Source organism: Protopterus annectens, chromosome 16.part0 (genome assembly GCF_019279795.1).
Source record: "Protopterus annectens isolate FY-2018-M chromosome 16.part0, PAN1.0, whole genome shotgun sequence".
Classification (NCBI taxonomy): Eukaryota; Metazoa; Chordata; order Ceratodontiformes; family Protopteridae; genus Protopterus; species Protopterus annectens.
This window is the reverse complement of record NC_056750.1, coordinates 803,948,029-803,970,637: the sequence shown is the minus strand read 5'-3', so window position 1 is coordinate 803,970,637 and position 22,609 is coordinate 803,948,029. Positions and strand designations below refer to the sequence as shown.

Below are 22,609 nucleotides of genomic sequence, written 5' to 3'. Positions count from 1 at the left end.
GATATGACTGTTAATCAAAAAATAAATGTACATACAGAGAATAGTAAATGAACATACATAGAATAGTAAATGTACATACATAGAATAGTAAATGAACATACATAGAATTGTATAATGATAGGACAATTAGTGAAAACATGATAAAGGAAGAGCACAGTAAAGTGTTGGCTAATATCAAGCTTATAAGAGTCTGGTCACTGTCAAGTGGAATCATTTGAAAATAGATATTGGTTAGGAGACTGAAGTATTTCTAGGATGAGGGTGGTTACAAATTATGAGGGAGTATTGAGGAGGTACAGGTAAAAGGAAGATGGAGGTAGTGGAGAGAGGTGGATGATAGGTTGTGAAGTAGTAGCTGTATTATGGCCAGTTACATAACAGCGGTGAGAATGAGGGTTTGAAGATTATCAAGTTGCATCACATGTACAGAGCTGACTACTGGATAAGAAGGATTTTAGATGAGTTTTAAATGATTTTAAGGAGTGTTCTTGTCTTATTGCAAGTGGGATGGAGTTCCAGAATTTAGAGAGATAATGGGAGAGTAGTGATCTGCTGGCAGAATTGTTGGGTTTGGATACATTTAATGGGTATTTGCCCAATGAATGTAGTGGCCTGGAAGGGTTATAAATTTGTATGAGGTTGAAATTGTTAGCTTTATACACAATGTTATTGATTTGTGGAGTATTAGTAGGTTCTCCCATTCGATTCTCGGCTAGAGCGCCTTCTGTGTGGAGTCTGCATGTCCTCCCCGCGGTCGAGTGGCGTCCGAAAGACATGCCTGAATGGACGTGCCTTCTTGAATGTTGGGCATCGGGCTGGCACCTCGGCACCGTAAAAATCTACTGCCAATCATTAGCGGACCGGAGTTCCGCTGTGGCGACCCCTAACTGGGAAAAAGCTGAAAGAAGACAAACAAGGAGGTTCCAGCCACTGTAATTCCCTTAGGGTGGGCCAGTGGTAGGTTCTGTTTGGAAGGTTAATAGCAAGTCATGGCTGTTTTGTAGTAACTTTACTCAACTGTGTTTAGCAAGGTCAGTTGGATGTTAAGAATGGGCGCAGAATACGTTGGAGTAGCCTGAGAGAAAAGGTTTGGTTCTATAGAGACAATGTAGTTTTTGGTGTAATTATTTCACTATAGTTTGGGTGTGTTTGTCAAATTTTAGGCTCTCATCTACATGGATGGCAAGCAGTTTAATGTGCGTGGCAAATTTGTTTTTTGTTGGATGAGGTAACTGAGAAAGAAGTATGGTTGATTGTAAGCTGTTTGGGAGTAAATGGGATTAGTTTGGATTTATTTGGGTTAAGGAATACTGGACATATGTCAGCTAAGTTTTTGAAGAGAAAAATAACTCCTAAGTTTCTGTAGTTGATGTTTTTTACGATATTGATAATTTATGGTGTCATCAACCTACTGTACTAGGGATACAGTTTTACAGGCTTTATGTAGGTAATTGATGAAGATGCTAAAGAGAATGGGTCCCAAGATTGAGCCTTGTGGTACACAGACTGGGACTGGGAGGAAGGATGAGATGGTAATTTTGCCACTTGACAACTTGAGCTCTATTTTGGAGGTAGCTATGAAACCATGATATAACAGTGGTGTCGAGTCCTAGCTTATGACATTTATGTGAATAATAGAGTGAGGTTGTGTCAAAGGCTTTGGTTAAATCAAGGAAGAAGGTAGACGCAAGGTTTCTATAATTCCGATTTGTGTTTACTGTATTAGTGAAGCTAAGTAAAGTGGTAGTGGTACTGTAGTGGGATGGAAGCCATGCTGAGATGAAAAGAGTAGGTTATTTTCTGTGAGCTGATGTAAAAGTTGGGACTGTATACATTTCTTGATTATTTTTGAGAGAGGGGAGAGGATAGCAGTGGTCCTGTAGTTGGATAGTTCAGTTGAATGCCCTCCTTTGTGGAAGAGAAGAATGTGGATTGTTTTCCAGAGGGTAATATCCGCTTCACTGATGAAGCGTTTTATTAGAGATGAGATTGGGGTAGTGTATTGCTTCTGCAGCCATCTTAAGATATTTGCCAGGTAGGTTGGCATGGGCTATGGAGGTGGGTTTCCATTTAAGTAATAGTTTTTTATATACAAGTAATTGGGACTGGTTGTATGGAGAGGAAATGAAGAGGAATGGTTGGTGGTGCTGTTGTCTGGTTGTTGGTATTGGGGGAGATTTTATGTAATGTTAAGGCTGACTGAAATGAAATCTGAAAGCATCAGCACAGTTAGTAGAGTTCGTGGTAGTGTTAAGTGTAGATGGTTGAGTGGTGTGGCTGGATAGAGGATCAGAATGATTTGGGATTTTTGTAGTTTTTATGTTCCAGGTCAGTGTAGTTTGTTTTTTTATCTAACTTGATTTGAATTTTATTAGATAGCCATGTATTGCAGGCTTCATCTCAAAGTTTCTTAAGGTGTTTAAAAAAGGCAATTGCATCATCTAGTGGAAGGCATTTTAGAACATTCCAGTTTATATACAGTAGTTTTGATAGGAGATACAGCTATCTCAAATGTGAGGTTATATGCTATGCTGAAATGACTGCTTTTGAATATTGGTTTGCTTTCCTATTACGTAGGTAGGGAGGTGATCACTTAGGGTGTTTGGAAGGGTACTCGAGGATAACATTTTATGAGGCATAGAGATAAAATTCCAGTCAATTAATGTTACCTTTGTGTTTTTATTGTAACAGGTGGAAGTGGTATTAGCTGCGAGAAACTGAAAAGATGTATTGATTACTTAGACTTATTGATTGGTGAAACAGTCAGTATTAAAATCACCCAGTATGTGTTTTTTGGGAGATGTTGGGTCCCAGTAGAGCGATTACAACCAGGTGGCAAATAAGCAACGTTGATGGATAATGTCTTCTGTTGGTTGAGTTTTAAAGGTAGATCGGAGAATGTCTACCTTATTTAATTGTGGAGGGTTTAATGTTGAAGGGATAAGCTCCACCATTGTTATATAGCATTACAAGTCCACATGCCCCTTTATTTTGTATATTATAATTTATGTATATTATAATTATTAAGTATATCTGTATATTACAGTTTTCATTATCTTTTGTTTCTTGTTTCAGCCAGGTTTCAGTTAGTATATCTGGAGTATGTAGGTTCTGCCAGGCAATGGACCGTGATTATTTGATTGTAGATGCTTCTGTTTGTATAATGTTAAGGGAAGGACAAGTAGTGTTGTATTGGAGGGGTGTGATTTGTGGGGGTTGTAGAGTTTAAGGTTAGTAGGAATGTAGCTAGTCCAGGTTTTGGATGGATGTCGACACAGAGTTTGTTTGGGTGAGGTATGTTGGTTATAGAATATGCATTTAATTTTAGCTTATAAAGTATAGGGATGTTCGAAAAAAATCAGTGGTATTGGGATAGTATAAGGGGGATGTTATCTTGGGTGAATTCAGGGTTGGGTATGCTGCAGCATGTTGGATAGTACAATTAGGATGATGGTGATTAGTTGTGTGGAAGTGCGAAGGTAAAGATGTTAAGTGAGTAGCAGGAGAAGTTTGGTAATCGGCATGGAAATTAGTATTGTGGCTAGTTGTAGGATATTTTGTAAAGTTTAGGGATGGGGGAAGGAGAGGTGATGTGTTGTATTGGGAAACTAAGGTACTGAAGCGTTGGTAAGCAAGATGGCAGGAAGTATGTTATGTTAAATAAGATGAGAAAGCTGGATAGGATAGTGGAGCGAATATTGAATGAAATGTGAGAGGTACTGCAGATAGTTAATATGTTCAGATGTTTTAGACTGGGATTGGTTAAGCTTTGAGAAGAGTGGAGATGGGGGGGTTAAATTTAAAGTAGGGTGGGTGGGAATAGGGGTGTAGGGTAAAGGAGTTGAGCATGGTTAAACAGAGTGGATTCCATTTGCTCAGAGTGTTGTGGGACAGAAAACAATCAGTGAACTGAGCCAAAAGAAGGGTAAGTATGTTTAACTGTTATTGTTTCCACTTTTGTATATAAAGCAAATTGCATAAAGCAAGGAATTAATGAGAAAGTTTGCACACTTGCTATATAGAGCACTTGTAGCAAGAATAGTTTAGTACATAAAAATAAGAAGAGAAAGCTAACTAAGAGAAATGAAATTAGGTGTGGTTTGACAAAATCTACTGCTTATTTGGGAACTCTTGATAAAAAAGTGAAATTAGATTAATAAAAAAAACTGCTAGTCAATTACTCGATGTTGAAAAAACGAGGGGGGGGCAACAGATTTACCTATTCTGGGTCTATGAAGACTGCCATTAAAAGTAAACCAAGTATTGATAGATGGAGTTTGCATAAAAATCAAAATATGATTGTTTTCTGTCCCACAACATTCTCGGCAAGTGGAATCTACTCCGTTTACCTTTTCTAATGGCCTTATCCTGGTATGCGGCATTAATACAACCTGCTGTAGGGGCAGATTTGTCTCCTAGAGGTTACCACACCTTTGAAACAGAGTCCCGCTTCATGTCAAGCAGAGCACCTCATTGTCCCTCTTTAAACACAATCTGGATGATTAAATGGGTAACCATAAATTCACCCCAGGGGTTCCACCTGTGTCCCTCTTGGACAGGGGTGCTAGATGATGATCGTAGAAATAAGGGTAAAACTGGGATAGGCTTGTAAGGACCCTAGGGTCATTAGCCTAGTAACCTCCTATGATCCTATGTAGGAAGTGTATATTAAAAGTTACCTATGAAGAGTTATATTAGGCTATTAAAATTTGGGTCATGCAGCTTTTAATGTATAACAAGTTATAGTATAGTATCTGATATACAAAGCTACGGACTATGTCCCTGATGTGTGATACCTTATACAAATACTACACCAAAGGTTTGACTCCTCAAATTGAAGAAATATGATTAAGTACCTAACAAAACACCTATTTATGGAGGACATATCCACAGCAGGGTAGTAGATAGGCTTGTCCTTGACTTTGTCTTTAGCAGGTTACTGCTGAGGTCCAGATGTTTGCTATTACCTGTAGCATACAAAACTAGGTGGCAGTTGCAACTGGATGGACGACTGGGTTCAGTTGGCTGAGGAGGAAGTGTATAGGTCAAAGTCTATCAAAACACCTTTGAGTGAATTTTTAGGTAAATGTGCCTTTCTAGATATTAAATAACTAGATGTCTTTGTTTACTTACCTTTTTATAAACTTATTACAGCAATGAATCTGCTCTTTTAAAAAATGTAGCATAAAGCTGCAGAATTGGCTTGATGTGAAATTTAACTTTTGCTTCATTAACTGTTTAGAGTTACAGGAAACCTCTGAGCATGCCCAGACTCAGTATAAGACAGAAAAACAGAGTCGAAAACAGCTGGAAGGGAAGGTCAGCACTCTGGAAGAAGAACTAGCTGACGTTCGAGCAGAGAAGGAGATTCTGAAAAAGGTAAATGTGAAAAACGTAAAGTATGTATTTTGAAAGCCGAATAGTGCTGTAATAGAATGAGGTGGAAAGGTTTGGTTGTAACATGTTTATCATTCAGCTGCTCAAGGCCCATTAGCTTGCAGCTGAATGCCTGCCTGTATTTAAAATTAAGAAACTCTAATATACCTGTGTTATAAAATACACTTTCTCAAAGTTTATGCAACTTTGGAGGCATTTTATTTAGAGATCTGGTGTAGTGGACAGAGCTGCTATGTCAGGGGGTGCAGGGGGGTTGTCCCTTCTACAAGCAACACTTGATTATCTCTGTGCTATTTGTGAGTTGAACGTGACTTGAGCATTGACAGTGAATTAATAGGACTCAAGTGACTAGAAGTCAAGATTACTCAAGTTATTCTTGTGGAAAGCTGTGACCATATGCCTTCCTATGATGGACTGAAGAAAGGATTTTTTTCCAGGTGTGGTACCATGTGCATCTCTTCATACAGAGAGCAGCCACCATGGTGTTTTTCTGTTTAATGAAGAGAGAGTTTTTACGTGGCAACCCAAATGTCAAGACTCAGCATTGAACTCTGGTCCAGTGTATGAGAGTCAAAAGGAACCAGCATGTGCAGATCTGTGTCCTACATATCTGTTGTAGAACTTGCTGTTCTGTTTTAGAGGAAGCAAGGTCTGCATAGTGTGCATCAGAAACTTTGTGTTCCAGAGTAGTTGAGGACTTTCAAGTCTAAAACTGGAATGTAGATCTCATTATTTTAGAGACCATGCAGAGTTGGGAATAAAACCCCAAGTTTAAGTCTGTCATGAGCAGTTATATGGCAGCTGCTCTGAAGAAGTCCTAATGCCTTCACTTGCCAGTTGTGAAGCAACTGAGGAGTTTGATGTCCTTCCAAGGATGCAACTTTGTTGCAGCATCTGAAGCACCCAGATACTTATTTTTTTTTTAAGTTGTCAAGATGGAAGAGGGACTTCTGCTGATATATTTATAAACCATTTGGGAAGACATTTTTATTTGTTGAGCCACCTTCTTAAGCTTATCCCTGGTGTCACATCTCTGACTGTGAATGTGCGCAGTGGTCGTTTTCCTCTAGATTGTTGGCATGCACTTTTCCTTTGTGGATATTGGCGATCTTGCCGTACCCATGAAGTCCTTCCATTCAGTTGTTTTGTCCAAGAGCTGTAATAGAGTTGCAGTGCTGCATTCGTCGGTTGAAGTGTATGATTCTGTCTCTAGCCTGAGCACCTTCAGTAGTTTTGTAATACTGAGACTGCATTGCAGAACTGGAGAGTGCAGAAGGGTCCCCCTTTCTTACTTTTGAGAGTTATTACATATCCTAATACTTTTCCCACATTAGTAAACTTCTAGCCCTGCTTTTTTAATTTTTCCCTCTGTTCAACACCAGCTGTCTGGGTATACTTTGCCTGTTCTTGTTCCCAGTACGTCTCTTATTGAGGAGCCTGGAAAGAAAGATAGCTAAACCATGGCCATTATCTTGTGAACATTTCTAAGTTCTTTTTTAGGTTGTATGCCCCACCCCTGACACAGTGACATACATCATACAATGTAAACAGCATTGGCCCTTTCATGCTGCATGCTTGCCACCATTCAGCCTTTATATTTAGCAGGCAAGCAGTAGTGTGCATCTCGCAGGGCATTACCTTTGTTACCTTGAGGTTGCCCTGGTGTGACTACCAAGGTGGTGCATCTGCAATCCCTCCACCTTCATCACAAGGATGAAGAGAGCCATCTGTCACACCTTGTTACACCCACTTCCCATCCCTTCAGGTTCAGATGTAGGCATTGCAGTCTGGCACCTTGCCCCTGTGTCACATAGGTTGGTATCTAGGCCTGCTTTTGACCAAGTTTAGAGAGAAATTTGCTGTTTTTTGACAGAATGCCATACTTTTGGATGGGTTGATATTTCCAAGTGGGAAGGGGGGCTGTTGATCTTGGGCCTTATTACAGACACTTTGTAGGACAGGCCTTGCTGAGCTCATCATATAGATCCAATAAAGCGGTTCCACCACTTAAGTGGAACTGATCTTGACTTCTCCAATTGAGAAAGTTCGAACTCATTTTCCTCTCTCTGTTTGTGCCTGGGTTTGCTCTACTTTCCTGTTTTAGCAGTAGTCTAGCTTGTTTAATGTATTTTTCTGGGAATTTAGCTGATCCCTGCCAGTACCCTAGGATTCTGATACCAGTAAACATTTTGTTTCTGCAGTTTGAACTTTGTGTTGTTCCAGTTCTCTTGTCTATTTCCCCCCCATTTTTCTTCAGGAAAATAGTTCCATATCATGACAGTTGTATGCTTGGCCAAGTTCTGAAAAAAAAAATACTCCTATGGAAACCTTGAGTTGACAGTGTAAGAAATGGCAAAAAAAATATTTTTTTTTGTTTGCTTTAGTCTGAGTATCTTGCAGTATAAATGAAGGTAACAGAGCGATAAAAATATCAGTCACAAACACCAGAATAGCTCTTCATTACAATGACACCAAATGTACGACAGTGTAGTAGTACAAACTGTGATATTTAAATCCAAACTAACGCCACACATTGAATGCCAAAGCTTCTGCCCTAGATTTAAGTATGCTTTGTTAAAGAAGGCTGTTACTTTAGGAATCTCCTAAAACTTAACTATCGATTGTCCTTATCCAGAAAGGTAGTGAATTCCCAGTGCTAAAACATGATAGAAGTTTGATGACCACATGATCATAGGTAGAGTCATGGAATCAACAGAAGCACTTCATTGGCTGATCGGCATTGACCTTCTGGTTTGTACATGGGTTAGGGATCTCACATCAATAGTGGCAATCACCTAGAGCCTGTGTTCACACCACTGACATCATGATGGGTATGCAGTAAAATTATTCTGAAGGTAAAGCAGAGCCTTATTTAGGGCTACTGTGTGGTTTGACTGTTGGGCTGTACATGTGTGAAGAATACTGTGAAAGTGATCTTCATCCACACATTTATAGAGGCACTAGGCCAAAACCTGAACTTTAAATCTCTTAAGTTTCAAAACAGTTTCATTTACATAGTCAAATATTGTGTTGAAATTATGTAAACTATCTTTATTTATAATGTTGAGTTCCAGAGCATGACTAATCATCCCTCTGAGCATTATTTGCTAATTCTCATTCTAGAAAGTGCTTTAGCTGTAATTTTACACTGGTACTGTGTACATTGTTGGTAAAGGTAATGCTGTTGTATTCTGTCAGAACGTTAGGCCCTTCCATAATTTCTTTATTGTAGATTTAACAGGGTAAAAGACTGATCCAAGGACTATGAAGCACAGCACAGGTCACATGGCGAAAATGCAGTACATGACAGTAGATGACATTAAATATTGAGCATTTTAGTTGGACGTTATGAGAACTAATCCAACACAAGAGTGGAGAAAAGAAATTTTAGCAATAGGGTACAGAAAACAGGCAAGAGGGAGATGGAATTCATTGGTGAAACTTAGCTTTGTTAGTAAATAAGAGAAAAGTCTTGGTGGGATGAAACTAAGCAGAAGTTCAGACTGCAAGTTTGGGGACTGCCTTCCCTACCAGGGACTGAGAGAGTATAGGCATAGAGAAAGGGATTGGAGTTTGTTAAATGAAAGACCATAGGTTCATAGGTAGGTACTAGGCTATCGGCCCAAGGGCCTACGTAAGCCTAGCCAGCAAGGTTCAATAGCTTACGCCACCCAAGAAAGTTATTTTCCTCTGCCATTGTCGAGCAGAGACACAGAAGTGATCCCCGGGGTGTATTTCCGATTTCCCATCCACTCAAGATGTTCCAGTCTCTGGGACAGGAATCTATCCCTCCAGCATGTCCTGTTTATTGTGGTGACAAGGTTTAGGTCCCTAGAGCGTGTAGCTCTGAGGGATTGGGATTTCTTTGAGTAGCATGTCCAACAGCTCTGGGTTTGACATAGCTTTATATGTTAGGCAGAGCTCACCTCGGAGTAGGCAATATGCTACGGAGTAAAGCTGGAGTCTTTTGAGACGGTCAGTGTAGGGCATCTGTTTGAGGCCAGTAATCCTCTTTGTGAGGTACTTCTGTGGCCTATCCAGCTGCTGCAGATGTCTTGTGAGGTACATCCCAAAAGGAGCGTTGTACTCTATAATGGGTCTAATGAGTGTCGAGTAGAAGGGAACAATGACCTCTCTTTTCCTGGATGAGAACCCTTTTATGATGAGGTGTGCCACATAGAAGGACTTCCTGACTACTGTGGCGATGTGATTTAGTTTATAGTGAAGTCTACAAGAGAAGCCGTGATGATAAAAAAATGGATAATTAGTAGGGCATATAAAATAATGTTGGTAACTACAAGAGTCAGTTAGAAAATGATAGAAAAGACTGGGAAATGAAAAGGTGATACAGAAAGAAAAATGGGAGGATAGTTGTATGGCTCCCAAATGTGAAGAAATCTGGTAAGTTTAGTGTTTTTGCTTGGAAGTACTTGCATGGGTATTTTTTATACCCCAAGTATTCATCAGAGAAACAGGTAGACTGCAATTGCTAGAGGAGTGATGGGAAAAAGAGGGATACCTGGGAATATATATATTTGGGAATGTAGTGAGTTGATGGCTTTCAGAAATTCCCTACAGGGTATTTTGTTAGAGATGTTGGGGAGCACATTATTTTAACTAAGGAAATCCTTCTTTTGAGCTGGGATATAGAAACTGAATGATCTAGACACAGTAAGGCCTTACAGAGTATAATGTTGGCTATCAAAGCAATTACTATAATTGCTAGAAAATGGAAATCAAAAGCAAAACCAGCTGCAACAGAATTGTTGAATGATGTAGAGGAGAGAAAAGAACGGAAGGTGGGACTTTTCAAAATGGGAAGGACTAAACTACATAGAAATAAATGGAATCTTCAGGGATGGTACCTACAGAATAATGATGCTCTTCGTGTTTCACTGTTGCAGTCATTACATTTGGGTTGTCCTGCTGGTAGGTTGCCCTCAGTCGGCCCGAATTCCAAAGTCCTGGGTCCTGCGTCGGCCGCTGTCGCCTCCTCCTTGATGTCAGGCCTATAAAAGATGCAGCCAACGCCATTTTATTTAGTCTTTTATTATGCCCGAAGCAGAAGCAGTTCGCAAGTGCCGATCGGCCGACTCATGAGATTTTCATGTTTGAGTTTCATATCTGAAGTCTTCATTAAAAGCTACGTACCCCATTGGGGAAACTTTTTTCTTGCTCCAGACCAATGTCAGAAAAAGTTGATAATTGTATTTCTTGTGGGAAGCAAATACCTCATAAGGACTTTCATTCTTATTGTATTCCTTGCCTAGGCCCTGACCACGATGTTGCTAGTTGTCGGTTTTGTGCTAGATGTAACCAATGCACTAAGTGTCGGTACGATTTTGCATTAAGCTAGTTTGGGCGAAGATTTATTATACAATGTCGGATAGCCATCCGACTACCGTAATTCACAAAAAACGAAAAGTAAAAGACAGGCAACCGAGGCCCAAAACCGACGACAAAGCTTCTCCTAAGCAAGTTGCCAGTTCGCCGGTCCTCTGTGAGGCGCTTTCGCAGCCCCTGACGCCCGCTACTTTAGAGTCGCAGGCCGCTACCGACTCCCATGTGGAGTCGGCCAGGCCGCAGGAAACTCAAGCTATTGGAGCCTTGGAGATGATTCCCTCAAATGGGTCCGGAGCCGCTGATCAGGCATCAGCTTCTGAGGGTGTATTCAGATCCAAACAATTATATATTAAACCGACATCAAAGACGAAGGCTAAAACACCTTTAAAGACAAAGAAACAAGTTCACCAGCCACAAGGACAGGCCTCCATGCCCAAAAAACAGATGCTCAAAATGGCCGAAGACCTTATTACCTTGATCAGGGGTTCCCACCCCCCTCCTGATAAGAGGCCAGGGCAAGAGACAGACAATGAATCTAAAGATCAGGTTTCCATTTCTTCTGATTCCTCTTCTGATCAGGAATATTCTCTTCCCCCCTATGAGGATTATGATGCTGAAGAGTCAGTTCCTTCAGCTTCTCCTCATGAGGACTACTCTTTTGGGGAAACCTTGCATACCATGAGGGAGCACTTCCACTGGGAGAGCCAAGATTTTTCAGAATCTAAGAAAAGGCTCAGAGACTTCTTTTTACTACCTCAACACAGGCCTCTAGCTATTCCACCTGTGTTAGACATTGTAGCTGATGTGTTCTCGGAGTCTAGTCTGACCCCTGACTCTTTACCTCCAGCTCGTGTTAAGCCAGACATATACTACAGGGTCCCTGACTCTCTCAAATTCCTTTTTGAAAACCCTGCTGCTGACCCAGAAACTATTTCACAGGGTCCGAAAGGGGTCAAGGCTTCTACTGCAAAAAACCCTACCCCCTCTGACAGGGATTCTAGGGCACTGGATAGAAGGGGAAAAAAGATTTACACATCTGCTACTTTGGCTATAAGGGCTTTAAATTGCCAGTTTCATATGCTTAAATATCAGCAATATATCATGACACTGCTTAAACAGAAAATGATGGCTAATTCTGAATGTGCAGGAAACAAAAAAATACAGGATTTATTGCATGCAGCTGAACAAGTTGGAAGGCATACTTTGCAATGTGGGTTTGATTCTCTGGAGGCCTCCTGCAGGGCCGCTGTTACGGGTTCTGTCAGGAGGCATGCTTGGTTAAAGGAACAAAATCTGCCTGACCATGTTAAATCAAAATTATTAGATGCTCCTTTATAGCATGATACCTTGTTTGGTGTTAAGGCAGAAGAGGTGTTAAAGAAAATGGAGGACAAAGCTAAATCTATGCAAACGGTCAAGGATTTCTTACAGGTACAGACACCTAGATTTAGCAGACACTGGCCTACAAAGAATTGGACCTTTCCAGTCTCAGACGGACCTGAAAGGGCAGATCCAGATGCCCTAGAGGCAGATCACAGCCGCAAGGTTCCTACAGGTCTAAGCAGTGGAGTGCCTCTACCCCCAAAGGTGGAGAAGACAAATCACAACCATATGGGAAACAGTCCCAATGACTTCTCCCTGCCTGCACCAAGCACTTAGCTTCTGGCAGCACCCTTAGGGGGAAAACTAGCACTTTTTTTCTCAAAATTGGCACATTATAACCCAGGACAAATGGGTTCTAGACAGTGTCACAAGGCTACAAGTTACATTTCCATACCCTGCCAAGAGCAAACGGTTGGCCAGACCTGCCAAAAAATTAATGGGCAGAGGCTCAGAAACAAGTCGCAGCTCTCCTGGACATGAGGGCTATTCAACAAGTGCCACAGCAAGAGCAGGGACAAGGATTTTACTCGACTCTTCTTGGTACCCAGAAAGGACAAAGCATGGAGACCAATACTGGACCTATCTGTTCTAAACACTTACCTCGATATACCAAAATTCAAGATGCTGACCTTACAGCAGCTTCTCCTCATACTGGGCAGCAAGGCTTGGCTCATGACTTTAGACCTAAAATAGGCATACCTGCATGTCTCAATCAGACAATCATGCAGAAGATACCTCAGATTCAAGGCTGGCTCAAAGCATTACCAATTCTCTGCACTGCCCTTTGGCTTATCTACTGCACCCAGGGTCTTCACAAAGTGCCTGGCACCAGTAATTTCTTACTGCAGACAAAAAGGACTACAAATATATTCTTATTTGGACGACTGCCTCATACAAGCAGAGAACAAGGACATTCTACTACAGCATCTGACTTTTGTGATAAGACTTTTAACATGCCTAAGGTACACAGTCAACAAAAATAAATCAAAACTGGTACCTTCTCAAGAGATAATATCCCTGGGTGCAAGCTTAAGTACAACTGCCCAGATGGCTTATCTCACTCCAGACAAACAAAGGCAACTGACTGCCTATTTCAAGGAAATGGCAACAAAGGCCCAGTTATCTGCAAGAAAATTTCTGCAGGTTTTGGGCTTCATGGCATCCGGCATCTTACTAATTCCATATGCAAGACTGCATATGACGAAAATTCAGTGGTACTTAAAAAGTGCCTGGACACAACATTGCCACAGTCTGGAAACAATGATTATTCTAATACCCTGCCTGCAACATGAATTTCGATGGGCAAAGGCTCGTCACCAAAACAAAGGACAACCATTCACACTACCCCCAGCCAGGCAGAGCCTAACAACGGATGCATCGGATTATGCCTAGGGGACACACATGGTAGGAAGAGGCATTCAGGGCACCTGGTCCTCAAACCAAAAGCATCTACATATCAATCAAAAAGAGATGCTAGCTGTTCAAAATGCCCTGACAGCCTTCAAGGACCTACTGCATCCAGGACAACTACTGATAAAGATAGACAACACCACGGTCATGTGGTACATAAGCAGGGGGGAACTCATTCTTACCCCCTATGCAGACTAGCCATGACTTTATGGGACACAGCATTGACTTACCAGGTTCATCTGCAGGCACATTTCATGCCAGGAAAGGAAAATACTCTGGCAGATGAACTAAGCAGAAACCTCATGGATCCCCATGAGTGGCACCTGGATCCACATGTCTTCAGCATGATAACAATGGAATGGGGACACCCAGACATAGATCTATTTGCCTCCCCTCAAAACTGTCAACTAAAAAGATTCTGCATAAGGACTTATCAGACAAGCTTGGAAAGTGGACGCCTTATCTTTCAACTGGACAAACCTATCAGTATATGTCTTTCTTCCACTGCCTCTCCTCCCCAAAGTACTGCTAAAGGTCAGGCAGGAGAGACCAAAAATGATTGCCCCAGACTGGCCGCACCAGTACTGGTATCCGATCCTAAGGAACTTGTCCCAATGCCCAGCCTGGACCTTGCCTCAAATACCTCATCTAATGTCCAAACAAAACAATCAGATTCTGCACAGCCAACTCAGGACTCTAAACCTGGCAGCATGGTGGATAATGTAGACATACAAACCACACCTCTTAGTAAAGCTGTGATGGATGTCATTTTAGAAGCCAGAAGGCCTAGCACTAGAAAATCCTATGCTGGGAAATGGAAGAGATTTTGCTCTTTGAACCAAGCTCAAGGAACTGATACAGGTGTCCCAAATATTCCTCAGATTTTGCAATATTTAACTGAGATGCTGGACAAAGGCCTATGTTTTTCATCAATTAAAATCCATGCCTCTGCCATTTCGGCTCATTACAATACAGAGCCACCACTTTTTTTCTCATCCTTTGTTAAGGCAGAGTACGTAAGAGGAGCCAAAAACTTGAGGCCTCCAAGGAGAACACCCAACACCTGCATGGGACCTCAATTATGTCTTGGAAAAACTCACCTTACCTCCTTTTGAGCCAGCTGCTACTGCGGACATAAAGTTTTTATCTTGGAAAACAGCTCTGCTCCTAGCAATAACTTGTGCAAGATGAGTTTCAAAGCTACAGGCTCTCATGGCTGTGGAACCCTTTATCATTTTCTATCCAGACAGGGTCTCCCTGGGAACAAACCCTACATTTATGCCTAAGGTGGTATCCAGTGTAGCTCTTAACCAAACAGTTAATTTGCCAACTTTTTATCCAAATCCACAGAACAAGGAGGAGAAAATTCTGCATTCTTTGGACGTACACAGACAACTTGGATTCTACTTGGACAAAACTAAAGTTTTCAGAAAGAGCAGTTACTAGTGGCATATGCTGCAGCATCACAAGGAAAGGCTATCTCCAAGCAGACTATTTCAAAGTGGATAGGTCACTGCATTTGTTTCTGCTACTCACAACATGGCAAACCAGTGCCTAAGGGCATTAGGCCACATTCAACCAGAGCTGCAGCCACTTCTGCAGCCTTTCTCAGGGGAGTACCAACCAAAGACATTTTGGAGGCTGCTACTTGGAGTTCAGTGCATACCTTTACAAAACATTACAATCTGCCTCTTTACTCTAAATCCAGGGCAGGCTTTGCCACTGCAGTTCTGCAGGGCCTCATAGCCGCTCCTAATGCTGTTCAGCTCCATCCCCCTCAATCATGGCTTTGGGACTCAACCCAAATGTAATGACTGCAAAAGTGAAACATGAAGAACATAGTACAGTTGTGTACACATCATAAATGTAGATGTTCGAATGTATTCACTGTTACAGTACAGGTTACCCACCCGCCATCCCCCTTATTTTTGCTGGAACTTATCTTTACTTCTCTAATCTATACAACCTAGATGGTGTATTTGCTTAGAGAGGAAGGTAAAAATTATTTTGGTGCATGTATGTTTTATTTACCTATTTTTAGCCTACCCTTTTGGGGGCACCTGACATCTGGGGCAAGAAAAACTAAATAAAATGGCATCGGCTGCATCTTTTATACCCCTGATGTCAGGGAGGAGGCGACAGCGGCCGACGCAGGACCCAGGACTTTGGAATTTGGGCCGACTGAGGGCAACCTGCCAGTAGGATAACCCAAATGTAATGACTGCAACAGTGAATACACTCGAACATCTACATTTATGGTAAGTGTACACAACTGTACTTTCTGGAGGAATGATTTCAGGGAAGGCAGGACTTGAGCAATCTATGTAATTGAATGAGACTAAAGTCATATTTGTATAATGTGTACAAAGGAAAACAATCATTGCAATGGCTTGTTTTATGATTGAATGTGTACTTGTGTCACTATACAATGTGTGAGGTTAATAAAGGTTATACTGTCTTATAAGCTGTACTTAACTAATGTTTTCAAGTTCTGTCTAATTTGCTATACTATAAACTGCAGATGTTTTTTGTATTTTTGAAGGTTGATAAATTATTGTTCTTAATGTTTTTTGTAATATTTTGTAGCTTTTCTCCCTGAGCCTCTGTTGAAAATAGGCACCTACCCAGTTAGATTTTTCCCAATAATTAAATGTCAAAAAGCTTAGAAATTAAATAAATGAATAATGATAACATTTTAAAAAATACTGAAATTGTGAAAATGTCAGTGCAAGAAAAGCTGAAATAAACTACTCCCAGACAATACCATGAAAGAAAATCAAGATGCAAGTCAAAATAGAATTGTTAACTCGCAAGTCCTCAAAGGCAAGATGGCAAGGACAAAACAGCTTGAGAAAGATGTCCAAACTGTCCCAAGTCAACAGTCAAGCAAAAATGGAAAGTTCCAGGACTTGAGAGTTGATCATTTATAGTAAACAGCAGGAAATTGGACTAGAGAAAAAAAAACACTGGAACAACAGTCAGAGCAGTGTTCCAGTCAGTGACCAGCTTAAACCAAATCTGACTATACTGCTGAAGCTGAAACGCATCAGACTGGGCATCTTCTGCTTAATATTGCATGTACTAATGTGGCCTGCACTATTTGTGGCTAATTAAATTCAAAGTAAGGTGACTACAATTTTTTTTTTCTTTTCTGGTAGCAGAAAAAGTAAAAAAAAAAAAAAAAAACAGATTAGTTGTAGACTTGTGCTTGCTATTGTAGGGAATTTCTAGTTTACTGCCATTGGTCGGTGTGCTCTTTTTTTGTGCTTTCTCCAGCTGTTTTCCATTGAGCTATGTATGCGTGTGTATACATGTATATATGTGTGTGTGTGTGTGTGTGTGTGTGTATATATATATATATATATATATATATATATATATATATATATATATATATATATATATATATAGTTGTTTTCCATTATTATAAACAAGACTCCATGTTTTGATCACTTTAAATGTAATCCAACTGTAGTGCAAAAGCCAAGAAGGAATTTTCTGTTGAGTGCAAGACCAGTATACTTTTTTTCACTAGTCTGTTGCTCTGATGCAATTCTTTAAGTTCTGTGTGCCGGCAGATGTTGTCACTGTATTCTCGTGGGTTGCGAATACACTAGCACGCCTGAAGGTACCTACTCAGACTTCACCTTATAACCCAACCCAAATTCATCTGGAAGCAGCTGCACAGTCCGCAGTATGATTGTGCACCGTTGAGAACTGTTTTTGACTTTTAAATGTTCGCCCCATCTTGTTCTCTTAAAATAATAATAGTAGTCATCATAATAATGCTACTTCGTGAAGTGGTGTCACGTCTGACACTTAACTTATTGGATATATGAACTGAATGGACAATGGCATGAGTGGACAATGGCATTGGTCTGGGCCTCTTACTGTTTTTCTCTGCTGTAGATATTCTGAGCCCGAGTGCAGTCATTGCTGTATAAACTGCAGATTGTGATATTGTTGTGCTAAGCTGCTGCTGTTGTGGCATCCCAGCTAAACGGGTGGTCACTGAATCAAATATCCAACGGTTGTTGCTTTCACATTCGCTTTTACAGGCTTTTGCATGCTTCGGTTACTGTTGCTGCATGTATATAGTTGTAACTCTGGTGCTCTGACTCATTCTTCCTCCTTGTGTTCTGGTATATAAATACCCTTACTGCATATGAAAATACCCTTACTGCAGTTATACCTCATTAATACTTGGTACTCCATATATATATATATATATATATATATATATATATATATATATATATATATATATATATCTCTATATATATCATGAAGTCACACTGTCTGTTGCCATCCTGATGGCTCTAGGCACCTTGAGGCAATGCAAAACCTGCCTCATACTCCCCAGCTATTTGCTTCTTCTGCTGGGCCATTCAATGTGTAAAATACAAAGTGTATCTACTAACCTTTGAGGCCATCCTCTCTATGGAAGTTATTGACTGTGCCCAGCATGTTATCAATTCTAATTCCCACTTCAGTTAACCCAACAAATAAGCCTCAAGTTGAGGTACATAAAATATGTCTGCTCAAACCACAAAGTCCTCATAAGTGAAGGTTTGCTATGCAGGGTACTCAGCATCACACTGGCAGAATAAACAACATAAACAGACACTTCAGAAAATGTTACTACGGAAGGGGTGTAAGTCAGGTGGCAGGTTGAAGACTTTAATGAAGCAAGATTGAGCCAGTATATCTTGTAGTGTCTTAGTCATAAGTGACTGCATAGTGTCAGACACACAGATGCACTGCACTAGTCATCTGGCTGAGCAAGGTCAAGGGTGTCTGTTAGCTCTTAGGATCTGCCATGTCACTGGGGCTCGCAAGTCTTTTCACTCTAGGTACACAAATTTGCTTATCTTTGTGCACATTGGAATGCATGATGTAGGTTCATAGGTATATATTAGGCTAACGACCACCAGAGCCTTTATAAGTTTAGGTGTGTAATCGAACCCAATTGTGTCCCTATGTATCATATGCATTTTTTAGAAGGGGGTATGTTAAGAAGTTTCTAGAGGTTATGTGTGTGTGGGGGGGTATTAGTCTTTCTCTGTCAGTCAGAGGCATGGAGACCAGACCCCAGGTGAATTTCTGATTTCCCATCCATTGATCAAGGTTAAGCTAAAGTAGGGTTAGGGGTGGACTCTGCTTTACATGGATAGGGTCCCTGTTCCAGATCATGGCGATCCGCTGCGACACATCTGTCTTACTGATGACATGCATGTATATATATGTCACAATCAAAATTTAAATCCTTGGGTCATATGCAAAGGGACACTGTGAAGCTCTCAGAATACAAATCTGAAGTTGGTGTGAAACTAGTCTTGAATAGTATCGTACGATCATGAAGAATGATGCCACATTTTAAACAAAGTAGAACTGACTTTTTAATGTTTATCTTGGCTATTGCTGTCATTCTGAGGGAGTTCAGGAAATATCAGCTGGCAAGGAAATGATTTGCATGGGGATGACCCGCACTTCTCTCTCCATGGCTTCTTTGTATTTCTAGGGCCTCCCAAGCCTTTTTATGCAAGGTCATTCTCAAATTACCTATATAGCCAAGTAAAACCAAAACCATTTCAAGGGTGCACTCTTCAGTGCTAGAAACGTAAACAAGACTTTGCACTTCTTACAAACATTCCTAATTCTTGAAAATACCGACATCAGAATAGTTAGTAAAATGTGGTTTCAGAATAGCAAAAGTAGCCCCACAGTGCAGTATTTCAGTTCCTACCACTCTTTAAGAACAAGTTCTGAAAATTATGGCATTATTGCAGGTGTTTAGTCCATATTACTAAGACGTCAGTTCACTTCTTGACTTAAGGCAGGTGAATGACCTTGCCATATCCTCCTAATGTTAAATAAAACTGTACCACATCCAAGTCAGCTACTGGACCCTCCTCCATCTCACTTGTAGCCCATGAGTAACATCAGCACAAATTAACATTCCTCCCTATTGAACCTAGCTATCTTCTTGTGGGAGAATTAAGATTATCCGTCCATTAAATGGAGAATCTACACTACCACAAGTAAGTATCCACAAAGATTCCTAGACTTCATTAATGCCAGTTTCTTAGACCAACTGGTTCAAATCCCAACTAGGGATTCAAAAATATTGGATCTAGTCCTCACCAGTTTACTTCCCATGCCCGACACCTACAAGTGACCACATCACTGGTAAATCTGACCATCATTCAGTAACGCTCTCTTTGTGGGTAAAATCTGATTTACCACAGAATTCTTCTGTCTTTAAAGACCATTGTAAGGCCAACATACTGTAGCTATCCAATAACTTGATAAAATGTGGGCACTCTTAATCCCAATTACTCCATCTCACACACAGCCACATTTGCATGTAATTTCTGTTTCCACATCAAAACACAATTGCATAACGAATGGAATCTGGATAACTGCAAAACTCGTTTTAAAGTCCGAACAAATTAAAATCCATCCCACAAAGAGGCTTAAAGCCAATGCCCTGACAGCCTTCAAGGACCTACTGCATCCGGGACAACTACTGATAAAGATAGACAACATCACGGTCATGTGGTACATATAAGCAGGGGGGAACTCATTCTTACCCCCTATGCAGACTAGCCATGACTTTATGGGACACAGCATTGACTTACCAGGTTCATCTGCAGGCACATTTCCTGCCAGGAAAGGAAAATACTCTGGCAGACGAACTAAGCAGAAACCTCATGGATCCCCATGAGTGGCACCTGGATCCACAAGTCTTCAGCATGATAACAATGGAATGGGGATGCCCAGACATAGATCTATTTGCCTCCCCTCAAAACTATCAACTAAAAAGATTCTGCATAAGGACTTATCAGACAAGCTTGGAAAGTGGACGCCTTATCTTTCAACTGGACAAACCTATAAGTATATGCCTTTCTTCCACTGCCTCTCCTCCCCAAAGTACTGCTAAAGGTCAGGCAGGAGAGACCAAAAATGATTGCCCCAGACTGGCCGCGCCAGTACTGGTATCCGATCCTAAGGAACATGTCCCAATGCCCAGCCTGGACCTTGCCTCACATACCTCATCTAATGTCCAAACAAAACAATCAGATTTTGCACTGCCAACTCAGGACTCTAATCCTGGCAGCATGGTGGATAATGTAGACATTCAAACCACACCTCTTAGTAAAGCTGTGATGGATGTCATTTTAGAAGCCAGAAGGCCTAGCACTAGAAAATCCTATGCTGGGAAATGGAAGAGATTTTGCGCTTTGAACCAAGCTCAAGGAACTGATACAGGTGTCCCAAATATTCCTCAGATTTTGCAATATTTAACTGAGATGCTGGACAAAGGCCCATCTTTTTCATCAATTAAAATCCATGCCTCTGCCATTTCGGCTCATTACAATACAGAGCCACCACTTTTTTCTCATCCTTTGTTAAGGCAGTACCTAAGAGGAGCCAAAAACTTGAGGCCTCCAAGGAGAACACCCAACACCTGCATGGGACCTCAATTATGTCTTGGAAAAACTCACCTTACCTCCTTTTGAGCCAGCTGCTACTGCAGACATAAAGTTTTTATCTTGGAAAACAGCTCTGCTCCTAGCAATAACTTCTGCAAGAGGAGTTTCAGAGCTACAGGCTCTCATGGCTGTGGAACCCTTTATCATTTTCTATCCAGACAGGGTCTCCCTGAGAACAAACCCTACATTTATGCCTAAGGTGGTATCCAGTGTAGCTCTTAACCAAACAATTAATTTGCCAACTTTTTATCCCAATCCACAGAACAAGGGGGAGAAAATTCTGCATTCTTTGGACGTACACAGACAACTTAGATTCTACTTGGACAAAACTAAAGTTTTCAGAAAGAGCAATTACTAGTGGCATATGCTACAGCATCACAAGGAAAGGCTATCTCCAAGCAGACTATTTCAAAGTGGATAGGTCACTGCATTTGTTTCTGCTACTCACAACATGGCAAACCAGTGCCTAAGGGCATTAGGCCACATTCAACCAGAGCTGCAGCCACTTCTGAAGCTTTTCTCAGGGGAGTACCAATCAAAGACATTTTGGAGGCTGCTACTTGGAGTTCAGTGCATACCTTTACAAAACATTACAATCTGCCTCTTTACTCTAAATCCAGGGCAGGCTTTGCCACTGCAGTTCTGCAGGGCCTCATAGCCGCTTCTAATGCTGTTTAGCTCTAGCCCCCTCAATCATATCTTTGGGACTCAACCCAAATTTAATGACTGCAACAGTGAAACACGAAGAACATAGTACAGTTGTGTACACTTACCATAAATGTAGATGTTCGAGTGTATTCACTGTTGCAGTCCAGGTTACCCACCCGCCATCCCCCTTATTTTTGCTGGAACTTATCTTTACTTCTCTAATCTATACAACCTAGATGGTGTATTTGCTTATAGAGGAAGGTAAAAATTATTTTGGTGCATGTATGTTTTATTTACCTATTTTTAGCCTACCCTTTTGGGGGCACCTGACATCTGGGGCAAGAAAAACTAAATAAAATGGCATCGGCTGCATCTTTTATACCCCTGACGGCCTGATGTCAGGGAGGAGGCGACAGCGGCCGACGCAGGACCCAGGACTTTGGAATTTGGGCCGACTGAGGGCAACCTGCCAGTAGGATAACCCAAATGTAATGACTGCAACAGTGAATACACTCGAACATCTACATTTATGGTAAGTGTACACAACTGTACTTTCTGGAGGAATGATATTTCAGGGAAGGCAGGACTTGAGCAATCTATGTAATTGAATGAGACTAAAGTCATATTTGTATAATGTGTACAAAGGAAAAAAATCATTGCAATGGCTTGTTTTATGATTGAATGTGTACTTGTGTCACTATACAATGTGTGAGGTTAATAAAGGTTATACTGTCTTATAAGCTGTACTTAACTAATGTTTTCAAGTTCTGTCTAATTTGCTATACTATAAACTGTAGATGGTTTTTGTATTTTTGAAGACTGATAAATTATTGTTCTTAAAATGTTTTTTGTAATATTTTTGTAGCTTTTCTCCCTGAGCCTCCGTTGAAAATAGGCACCTACCCAGTTAGATTTTTCCCAATAATTAAATG

General features: G+C 40.9%; 1 protein-coding gene across 1 annotated transcript in view; it reads left to right on the top strand.

Moving 5' to 3' along the window:
• FKBP15 (FKBP prolyl isomerase family member 15) overlaps positions 1 to 22,609 on the top strand; it is a 1,242,294-nt gene that overhangs the window by 808,815 nt on the left and 410,870 nt on the right. The window contains exon 21 of the mRNA XM_044057970.1: positions 5,243 to 5,379. Coding sequence (XP_043913905.1) covers positions 5,243 to 5,379 — 137 coding nt within the window. The remainder of the gene's footprint in view (positions 1 to 5,242; positions 5,380 to 22,609) is intronic.